Source organism: Limulus polyphemus, unplaced genomic scaffold (assembly GCF_000517525.1).
Source record: "Limulus polyphemus unplaced genomic scaffold, Limulus_polyphemus-2.1.2 Scaffold2127, whole genome shotgun sequence".
NCBI classification, from domain to species: domain Eukaryota; kingdom Metazoa; phylum Arthropoda; class Merostomata; order Xiphosura; family Limulidae; genus Limulus; species Limulus polyphemus.
The window spans coordinates 91,439-103,614 of record NW_013667737.1 but is presented as its reverse complement, the minus strand read 5'-3'; the positions used below and the strand labels follow the sequence as shown (position 1 = coordinate 103,614).

General features: G+C 35.5%; 1 protein-coding gene across 1 annotated transcript in view; it reads left to right on the top strand.

Moving 5' to 3' along the window:
• Positions 1-4,862: 4,862 nt before the first annotated feature.
• Positions 4,863-12,176, top strand: part of LOC106466027 (RYamide receptor-like) — a 75,206-nt gene continuing 67,892 nt past the window's right edge. The window contains exon 1 of the mRNA XM_013926275.2: positions 4,863-5,588. Coding sequence (XP_013781729.2) covers positions 4,878-5,588 — 711 coding nt within the window. The 5' untranslated portion in view covers positions 4,863-4,877. The remainder of the gene's footprint in view (positions 5,589-12,176) is intronic.

Here is a 12,176-nt window from a genome sequence, read left to right as displayed (position 1 = left end):
CATTTGAACGTTTTCGGAGGAGAAAAAGCTTTATCTTTTAACAGTATAGTCTTAAGATAAGGTCCTAAGGTATCTCATAGATCAAAACTTAATTCAATCAAAATGGTTCCAATGTACAACAGATCTTTTCTTTTAATGTGATCCTAAAACGTGCAATCGATCAAACTTCCCATCATTTAAAGTGAACAGATGCTAATGTGTTCAGGACATATATATTTATTTATATTCACTTGAGTGTTATATATTTATTACGTCAACGTTTTGTTAAATGAAACTTATTAAAACGTATTATAGAGAATGTTTTTCTTCATTCATTCAGTGTAATCCTAAAGTATCTAATACGTCAACATTTTGTTTGATCAACATAATCAAAGCCACTGTAATCTACGATACAAGTTTATAAACATGAATTTGAAAGAAACATGAAAAACTGCATGTTATTAATTGAAAGCAAATCTATCTCGTTAAACATTTAAATAACTAAAAGAAAAAATCGGTTGAAACTAATACTTATGTAACCGAAGAAGGTGAATAATAAAACTTGATTACTAAAACAAACGTATAACTGTTCGGTGAAACTAATTATTAAACGTAATATTATGCAAAAAAAAACTTTTAAATTTATCTCATAACTTGTTTGTTTGTTTCGAGTTAAGCACAAAGCTACGCAAAGGGCTATCTGTGCTCTGCCCACCACAATTATCGAAACCCGGTTTCTAGCGTTGTAAATCCGCAGACATACCGCTGCGCCACTGGGGGGCCTCATAACTTGTTCACGTATGATGGCATGAAAAGATAAAACATGAATAATTTTTAATAAGCAGTTATATGCAATCCAAATGGATGCATGGACTTATTATTAGAGTAAAAACTTTTAATTTTTAGGATTTGAATTTAATATTCACATTTGTCTATACGCTAAATATGCTTTTAAATAAATACTGGTCGATGTTTGATGTCGATTAATATATATATCATGTTAAAATGTAAAATACATAATGTTTGATGTCTATTAACGTATAAAGTACTTAAAATGTACAATAGTTTAATTAGTGATGTTTACTGTGGCATAGCAAGGAATTAGTAGGTTTGTCTTGAAGATCGCGCAAAGCTACCCTTTCCTAATTTAGCAGTGGTATTGACCGTCACATTATAACGTCCACACTGCTGAAAGGGCGAACATGTTGGGTGGGAGCACCCTAGTCAACTAACCATGCCGGTAGAAGTCGAGCACCCTAGTCAACTAACCATGCCGGTAGAAGTCGAGCACCCTAGTCAACTAACCATGTCGGTAGAAGTCGAGCACCCTAGTCAACTAACCATGCCGGTAGAAGGTTAACCTAGTCAACTAACCATGTCGGTAGAAGGTTAACCTAGTCAACTAACCATGTCGGTAGAAGTCGAGCACCCTAGTCAACTAACCATGCCGGTAGAATTCGAGCACCCTAGTCAACTGACCATGCCGGTAGAAGGTTAACCTAGTCAACTAACCATGTTGATAGAAGGTTAACCTAGTCAACTAACCATGCCGGTAGAAGGTTAACCTAGTCAACTAACCATGTCGGTAGAAGGTTAACCTAGTCAACTAACCATGTCGGTAGAAGGTTACTCGAATCATTATAATATCATACATAGATGAGAAGAATTAACGTAAAGAATTAAACTCCAAAAGATTTAATCTGTATAAGAAAAACAGAAAGCCAAACACACGATATATTGATATAACGACTCGTCAAAAATATGTTAAACTGTAATCTACCTACCCGAATGGTTTATGATATTACTGTCACTTCAGTCTAGTCTAACCAAAATAATTATAGCCGTCATTTACATTTTATCTAAACTACTGACGATATAAGTGGAATCAAAATTTACCATTAGGATGGGTCAACCATAGTAGCAACCACCTTTTAAATATTGCTAATAGTTTACCATTAGGATGGGTCAACCATAGTAGCAACCACCTTTTAAATATTGCTAGTAGTTTACCATTAGGATGGGTCAACCATAGTGGCAACCACCTTTAAAATATTGCTAATAGTTTACCATTGGGATGGGTCAACCATAGTGGCAACCACTTTTTAAATATTGCTAATAGTTTACCATTAGGATGGGTCAACCATAGTAGAAACCACCTTTTAAATATTGCTAATAGTTTGTTTTACCGTATCCACCAGCAGAAGCCTTCGTTTTAAGTCACGTCTAAAGCACATCATTACTTTCTTGCCTTCAATATTTCATTTAGTGTATGATTAAACAGAAAACCATATTTTCTGCATCCGGCGACTTAACCAGTATATATTCCTACGAAATAACGTGAAAATATTATTCATTTTGCAGCTGCTTGAAATATGGGACTGTTGAATAAGAAGTATGGCTTGAAGAATTATCCTGATGAACCATCCCCTGTTGGCCTTGTTTCCCTACGAAACTTGCAAAACGATGTGGTACAAAAGGTACAGAACATTAATATAATGTCACCTTCTGATCTTTAACTTGATCCTTACGCCGTTTCTAGCAGTGATCAGTAATCCATTCAAAGAAAAAAAATGTTGTGTACCCGTTTTGGTGTTTTTTACATCCACCGAATTGTAGAAAGTTGCACCACACTTGCTATAAGTATACCCATGTGCTTCGTCAATTATGACCACGTGATGCCCTTTTTTTTTTGCGGTTAGAAACCGCTCACATAGCTTTCTTCATTTGGTCTTTCTGTATTGGATGTGTCGTGGAATCAACTTATGTACATCCGCTTTGTGTCACTTTTTATATAGACGAAGACCCTTCTTGATTAGCCCCCTAGTGACAGAGCGGCACGTCTGAGACTTATAACGCTAAAAACCGGGTTTCGATATCCGTGGTGGGCAGCAGAGATAGCCCATTGTGTTGTTTTGTGCTTAATTACAAACAACCAAACCTTTTGATTAAGTTACGTACTGTTGCCTGGGGCATATAATAGACTTTTGCCACTAATCCTTATGTTCATGGATTCTCACCTGTTACAAAATGCCACACTATACGTCCTACTGTTTGGGTATGAATGTTGCTTCACATACCACTGTTTTTCCAACGCCATTAAATACAAAGGATATTCCCGTCTTGGAAATTCTAAACCCTGAATCTAAACACATTTTTATGATTGAGTGTTTGAAACATTTCCGTCGAAGTGGGGTTTTACATATCCTTCCAAAAAGCGATCAAGTTAGGTGATATTATAATACTTACAAAACGCCAGACAATGTAAAAATATAGTTGTGATAAATATCGTTCGACCGCGACTTAATATCGGCGTGTTTGTCACATGACTTACTGATTTGCATACTCAAAATTGTTTCAATATAACCTCTGCGTAGAGTACCTTTCCTAGTAACGTTTCTGATAGTAAACCTTTCCATTATGAGTATAATAATCATCTTTAATGACCAGGCAACAAATATCAACAGTTCTGAAATAAAAGCGCAATGAACAACACGCAAAGCAACAAACCAGGCCATGTTCAACACTTCAGAATACTTTATTAACATAATAATCCAGCGTATCATATCCCAGAAGCTGGAGTTCTTCAATGAGCTGTTTTTACTACACTTTTACTTACCTGTATAAAATGTTCTCTCGATAACACTAAATACTAAATAAATTGTGCACCAAAATAGTCGTCAAAACTTGTAACTAGCAACCACTTAGTTATAAAAAGAGTGCACATATTTGTTTGTTTTAGCGCCATGTTACAAATGGTTAACTACTCTCTGTCCACCATGGAGATTCGAACCCCTGATTTTATGTATACTCGTAAAATTACCTCTGACGCGAAAAACACCACATTCATCTTCTAATAGGCACGTAACTCCTCAATTCGTAGTTTAAATTCACTTAAAATGATTCGACCGCCAAGTACCTGTCATTTAATTTAAACATCTAAATGATTTATGTTTTTCTTTACAACCTTACCTGCCGAATTATGTTTACATTCCTTATCTATGTTTATGTGAGTGTAAAGGGAAATTTGTTCCTAAATGTCATCTTCGTTTATTTTCAATTTTTTAATTAGTAGTGGGCTATCAACCAAACACATAAACTTTGATTTTGTGCTTGATTTGACCCCCAGTGGAACAACAGTAAACCTGACAGCTTATGACGCTAAAAACCGGGTTTCGATACCCGTGGTGGGCGCAGCACAAACAAACCATTGTGTACCTTTGTGCTTAACTATAAACTAACAAAATATGTGATTCTTATTATGCGTAACAATGTTTGTGATATCTTATCTTGTAAGCAAATGTAAACACCTACTTTCGAAAAATAAAACTCTTCTACTTACGAAGTACTTACCAATTTCAACATTTTTTAAATAAAATAAAATAACAGCGCTACCTTCAAGTGTATAAACTACACTTATCTCAAACTAAAGGTTTTTAGTAAATTTTGAATTTCTCCTTCATCTACTAATAGCGATCGATCCCCCCTTCCCCACCCCTCCCGGGTTTTCATGAGACATATCGTGCCGCATACAGCTGCTACTACTGCTTAAATCACGCGGCCACGAGTGTCACATACGTTGCGTGCACGCAGGTCGCAGTGTGCATGCGTCATCAAACAATCGAATCATATTTAGAAACGTTAAAGGAAACTTTGAATCAGTTGATCTGAATGAAAAGTAGAATCAAAAGGTTTCATCTCTATGAAAATAACAACAACAGCAAACGATAAAGTCGGAAACGGACAAGATAACTAGTAAAACCTAAAGATCTGATCACAGAGGACCCCAAACTTACTTGAGCAATTCCACCAGGAATTCTCTCAACTTACCCATGGAGATAACTATTTTAAGCAGTGGCGTAACCGACAACCCTGAAAACAATAATCTTAATGCTGAAAACATGTCCCTTCAGCAACAAACAGTTGTAGAAATTTACAATGTACCTGTGGGCATCATCAGCTTGTTGTCAGTTTGTTACGGGACCGTGTCCTTGCTGGCAGTGATGGGAAATCTTTGTGTGTTATGGATTGTAGCTACTAGCCTCCGTATGCAGACAGTGACAAACTTTTTTATCGCAAACTTGGCCAGCGCGGACATCATTATTGGTCTATTTTCTATTCCTTTTCAATTTCAAGCGGCGTTGTTACAGCGTTGGGTTTTACCCGAATTCATGTGTGCGTTCTGTCCCTTTGTCCAGACTTTGTCTGTGAATGTCAGTATCTTCACTTTGACGGCTATTGCTCTGGATCGGTTTCGGGCCGTTATGTATCCTCTCAAAGCTAGAACTACAAAACTGAGAGCAAAGTTCATTATCCTGGGAATATGGGCATTTGCTGCTGCCGCAAGCCTACCCTACGCCTTGGCCCTAAGAGTGACCTATGTGTATGACCCCACAACAGGGAACAATACCAAACCCTTCTGTAACAACGTGGGCATTTCAAAATTGGTCTGGAGAACATATAGTCCAATCTTAGTATTTTTACAGTACTTCCTTCCCCTGTTCGTTATCAGCTATGCTTATGGTCGCATGGGTTTGAAACTGAAAGATGCTCAAGCTCCAGGCAACGCAGAAGGGACACGAGATGCTGGGATTCTTCGAAACAAAAGAAAGGTATAATTTCTTAAACTCATAGCTATCATTGAACAGTTCATGTAAAAACTAGTGTTATGTAAGACAAAAGCTTAAGTATAGTTCTGTCCATAAGGTATGGTTTAGATTGACCATAGTTAAACGTAAACCAAAATAAACATAAAGAGGAAGGTAATACTCATCAGTGTTTATAAAGCTCAAGCCATGAGCAATGATGAGGATAATTTCTGTTTGTAAGCTTCATCATCCATACAGTTGTCCCCGGTGGATCAATGGTGTGTTTACGGAGTTACAACGCTAGAATCAGGGGTTCGATTCCCCTGCAGTGGACACAACACATAATACAATGTGGCTCTAAAACAAACAAAGAATACAGTTGTATGTATGAGCAATTTATGTAAAAAAAGTTATAAACAACTTTTCAATAATATATAGTCAATGAGAGTGTTAAGCGTTGAGAATTAGGCTTCAACTGTACAGAAATAGGAATGTTGAAGTGTTGTAACAAGTACCTTAATGCATCTAGGTATTAAAGTGTAAGGATATTTGCTTATAATGTCGAGGACAAATGTGTTTGTGTAGCCTGTAGATTTTGTTTGTTTAACTGTGCTTTAGGCAGAAATACATATACTTATTAAGTGTTATGAAACTATAAAATCTTATTTTTTGATTTAAGATACGTTTTTAACAGTGAAAAAACAGATCTGAATGATATTAATTATGTTCACTTGTGATCAAACGTTAAAAATACTCATACAAAGCAATGAATTTTTCACGATGCTTGAGGATATATATTAGAAGCACTATAGTTAATGCAATTATACTCGGAATACATTTTCTAACAGTTACAGTAGGACAATGACTAGATCATAAGATTTGTTTACAGGTCAACTTGATTGTGACTGGCCCACTTTTCATAGGTTCGTTGATATCAAAAGATTTTAGATTTAGAGTCAGAAGAGTACAGGTTGACTAGAAAGTTTTTTCCTTGTCTTTGTTTTCAAATCAACCATATTGTATCCCTTCTTACGTAATGGACTCCTTCTAATTTTCAGTTTTTCTTAAATTCGGTTAATTTGAACATTGTAATTTCAGTTTGCATTTCGGTTATTTGTTTTCTCTAAGTTAATTATTTTTTGCTCAATTTTATCTTATTTCTGTTTAGGAAACATTTCTGTATCTGGATTATTTTAACTTTTTTTGTTCTATGTAAATCATTTAATTATCTTTTCTTTACATTATTCTTCACCATCAATATCTTCTATTCTCTTGTTATCAGCAGGATCTTATTAACTACTTATCTAGTTAGACCATAGAGTTAACTACAAATAAATGTTGATGCCGTGTCTGAATTTCATCTTATCACTGTACTGTACTAGGTCAGATTCTGATTACCGTGTCCATTCATTTTTCTTTTATCAACTTTTACTATACTACTGCTAAGTTAGAGGATGTGATCAACATAAACCAAGAGTATGGCTAGATGTCGACTACCATCATCTGATAAAACAGCGACAGAGAACACATGGTTTATGGCCAAATTGTGTACGTACCATGAGAAGATGTCATCAGAATGAGATATGGTTAAATCTCTAATAATAATAAAAACATTAGATCATGTGGCCCAAGAAACGCTTTGCAGTGTTACTGGGTAAATACACCACCAACAAAATTCTACGCATTATATGTACGTTTGACCACGTACGGCCAGAAAAGGAAAATAAACCTTCTAGTCAATGGTGAAACAAATAAGGCCTGAAAGACGACTGCTGCAGGAATTATTCCATCTCTCACCATAAACTACTATGACCATTGAGGCAAATATTCTAATCAGGAATATACAAAACCTGTCACTCCCAATAAATACAACCGATATTTCAAAGTCACCACTGGTCATAGTACTGGCCGATTCATACCTGATATCACTAGATCGGGCATTTCCAAGTCCAGGCTTGTCACAGGATGGAAACATGTGCACTTTTTCGTCACATTGGTATCAGGGACACGAAACATCATCCATGTGACTTTAGACTTGTGCTAGATGTAGAAGTAATTGATCTGCTCCAACAAAGACCTACAGAAAATCCAATATCTTATACAGCAGGTAGAGATGAAAGGTAAGAGGTCGGATTGCAGCCATAGGAGCCTCCTCCTAACCACTGAAAGTAACATTATTGCAATGTAAATATATAAATAATTCATTATTGATTATTCCTTATTACTTGGTTTTTCTTCATTTCCTTATTGTAGTTATTTCCTAATTTGTCAGTTCATTTGATTTACCTGTATGCGTATTCCTAACTTACAATTATTTAATTATAATGTAAAATGCTTTGCAAATGTAATATTGGTTTTGTATCTTATATGTCATGAAATGTATCATTGATGGTGAAGGATACACTAGGTTAAGGACTAGTTTTTTCCAGGAGTTTGCATATATGTATATTATTGCAGTTAAACTTGTAAGCCTATTTCGCGATTTTTTTTATTTGATTTGTAGCATACCTTTTATGTATGATCAATGAAATTTTTTTGTAATAAGCTCTTATAATATTTTATATATTTTACTTTTAATTTATCTTTTCAGGTTACGTCACTATAATGCTATTTAAGTTAATCAATTTATGGGTCTCAGTTGATTGGCTCTTCTTTCTTAATTCAGTTCAGTTTAATTTTCAAGTCACTGTATCTTACATTATGTCTAGTATATGTCCCCCGGTGGAAGAGCGGTAAGTTTACGGGCTTACAACGCTAAAATAGTGGTTTGATGGGGGTTTGAGGTAGCAATATGTGGTTTTGCTATAAAACAACACACTGGTTTAATGATTATTTTATTTGTAGTGACAGTTGCTTCTCTTGACGTTTTTTATTATATACCGTTTGATTGTACTGATAAGTGTAAGTATTACATTTCAAATGTACAATTTTTTTATTTTTTATGCCATTTTTGTGTTTTTGAGTTGTATCTTTTTGTATATCTTAAACCATTTTCATAAGTCCACAAGGAATATTTATATGGAGTACACAATTTAATTTCAATTTTGCTTGAGTGAAGCTATCATACCTAAAATAACTTTTTAAAAATGTTAGTTAAAGTTGGAATACTTTAGTCGGGAATCAGAAAATCTGTTACTGATTGCATGTAAACAATAGTCCTGGGTGTATAGTCTCTATAGCGGACGCCAATCTAAATTAACTGTTATATGTGGGCCAGTGCGACCTAAGTGTTCTATACTTGAAGCTCTTGAGTGTTCGACCTAAGTGTTATTACACTTGAAACTCTTGACTGTTTGACCTAAGTGTTCTACACTTGAAATGGCTCGGTATGGCCAAGTGCTTAGGGCGCTCAACTCACAATCTGAGGGTCGCGGGTTCGAATCCCTGTCCCACCAAACATGCTCACACTTTCAGCCATGGGGGCGTTATAATGTGACGGTAAATCTCACTATTCGTTGGTAAAAGAGTAGCTCAAGTGTTGGCGGTGGGTGGTGATAACTAGCTGCTTTCCCTCTAGTCTTGCATTGCTAAATTAGGACGGCTAGCGCAGATAGTTCTCCTGTAGCTTTGCGCGAAATTCAAAAACAAACAATCTACACCTGAAACGCTTGATTGTTCGACCTGAATGTTCTACACATCAGACGCTTGACTTTTCTACTTAAGTGTTCTACACGTGAGACGCTTGACCTTTCTATTTAAGTGTTCTACATTTGAAACTCTTGACTTTATTAAATTCTCATATGGGTTAGAGATGTGCCTGTATTCAGCTAAATCTAGTTATGGTAGGTTCTTTCATGAGCACATAGCTACATTTGAATCGGTTATAGTTATGGTAGGTTCTTTCATGAGTACATAGCTACATTTGAATCGGTTGTAGTTATGGTAGGTTCTTTCACGAGTACATAGCTACGTTTGAATTGGTTGTAATTATGGTACGTTCTTTCATGAGTACATAGCTACATTCGAATCGGTTGGTTATTAAAAATACAAAAACAACTTCTGATTTAGAACTAGAAGAGTGATGACTGAACTAAAAATACCCTCTTTTTCTACCACTTGACCTTTATTCTTGAAACTACCGTGTTGTACATTTTCTTTAAGTATTGTGGTTGTGTTAAGATTTTCATTTCTCTACGTTCGTTTAATCTATTGTCTATATGTTAATGCCCAATGGTAGAGATTTGAGTTTCATAGTTGGCGAGCCAGGTTCGAGTTCACGCGATATTATAAAATATTTAAAGCTTTTCTTTTTGCTGTGGGTGCGTTATAAGAGTTACAGTCAGTCTCGTAGCGTGGATAGTAGGTGATAGAGAGCTACTGACTGGCTACCTTCTCCCAGGTCAGTAATTCAAAATTAGGGAAGGCAACAGATAGCCTTAGTAGCTTTGCTATAAATATAAAAAAGAAATGAAAATACTGTACGTTAATTACTACATTTTGTTCAAGCTAATTTCACACCAGACTACAAGTATGCTGTTTGGTTTTTCACTGTAAATAAAGCTAAATTTTCTGTTCTATGTAAATCATTTCGTCTCCATTTTGGAGACCAAAATTCTTGCGTCATTTACAAAAAATGTGATAAATCATCTTGTACGTTAACACGATTTTTTCGTTGAAATATTTTTTTTGAAAGTTTAAAGGCCTAACAGACTATAAAAATCAAGTGGCAGATGTCTCGCCCATGTTTCAAGTCGGCTAGAGAAGTCAATGAACTTTCTGAACAATTGGCTCCCTTTCTAGCAAAATTATTTAAAAAAATTAAATGACAAGCTTTTTATCGTGAAATAATCAAAATTTTAGAGGACTATTAATTTTTAAACGGAATTACTTCACTAAAACGTGTTATTTGTTTTCAGAACATGATGATAAGTAAGAGAAACAAATAAATGTTATGGAAAACATGACGTAACTTCTGACGTGAACGTTATTTTAACAGATATATTTAGAAAGTTTTAATTTCCAATATAGTTTTGGCGCAAAAATATTTGAAAATATTAGCTCCTTTAGCATAGACCATAAAATAATAACTTTATTTGTTACGAAGTCAGAATGTAATAGTATTAAATCCATACTAAGTTGACTTATATAGTCCACCATTATACATGTATATGTAAGAACATAATTGTGAAACACAGATCACTGAGATTTATACTTATAGAAATTTCGAGAAATTATGTTGGATCAGTTAGTTTCGAGGAACGATCTTTTCTCAACATTCAAACCGGCTTTTCGTGTTTCTAGTAAATTTCTACAATTAATGTACCAAATATGTTTGAATGTTCAGCTCATAAAGCATGTTTCCATGTTGAATATTCAGCTCATAAAGCATGTTTCCGTGTTGAATATCCAGCTCATGAAGCATGTTTTCGTGTTGAATATTCAGTTCATAAAGCATGTTTCCGTGTTGAATATATAGCTCATAAAGCATGTTTCCATGTGATCAATTATTCGATACTTAATATATAATCGCTATCCAAGATATTGCTCTGATAACATTTTCATTCAAAATGTTCACTTCCTGTATGATATTAGATGGATGGGCCTTTGAACTTTATGTTATAACACAGTTAGTAAAGAAAACTCATGTGTTTGTGCTCTTTATCGACCAATTCCTGACCAACACTTACATTACCAAACATGTATAGTAATTAGAGTAGGTAAAGTTTGTGATGAATCTCATTTAGGGAGAAAGAAACCTACACCAACCCATGCCTGAACATCTTTATATACATTATTTAGAAAGAGTTGGTGTAGGCTTCTTCCATGCCTGAACATTATTATATACATTATTTAGGGAGGGTTGGTGTCGGTTTCTTCCATTCCTGAACATCTTTATATACATTATTTAGGGCGAGTTGGTGTCGGTTTCTTCCATGCCTGAACATCTTTATATACATTATTTAGGGAGAGTTGGTGTTGGTTTCTTCCATGCTTGAACATCTTTATATACATTATTTAGAGAGAGTTGGTGTTGGTTTCTTCCATGCTTGAACATCTTTATATACATTATTTAGAGAGAGTTGGTGTAGGTTTCTTCCATGCCTGAACATCTTTATATACATTATTTAGGAAAAATTGGTGTAGGGACGGTGGTACATATTATGTTGTTTTTTTTTCTTTTGTCTGTTTGATTTCCGGTAAAGCTACTCGAAGGCATCTGCGCTAGCTTCCCATTATTTAGAAGCGATAGCTATAGGGAAGAGAGCTACTCAACACTATCAACCACCAGCTCTCGGGCTACTCTTTACCATGTGGGGATTGCTGTCACATTACACCCCCCTTCTCACGGCTGAAAGGGTGAGCATGTTCGGTGACCCACGACCCACAGAATGTATGTCGAGTGCCCTAGCCACATGCCATATCAGGCCTTATGTCATACACAAGTACTCACACCCACACCATGAACACCAGGCTATATCAAGCCTTATGTCATACATAAGTAATCACACCCACACCATGAACAGCTATATCAGGCCTTATGTCATACACAAGTAATTACACCCACACCATGAACAGTTATATTAGGCCTTATGTCATACACAAGTAATCACACCCACACCATGAACAGCTATATCAGGCCTTATGTCATACACAAGTAATTACACCCACACC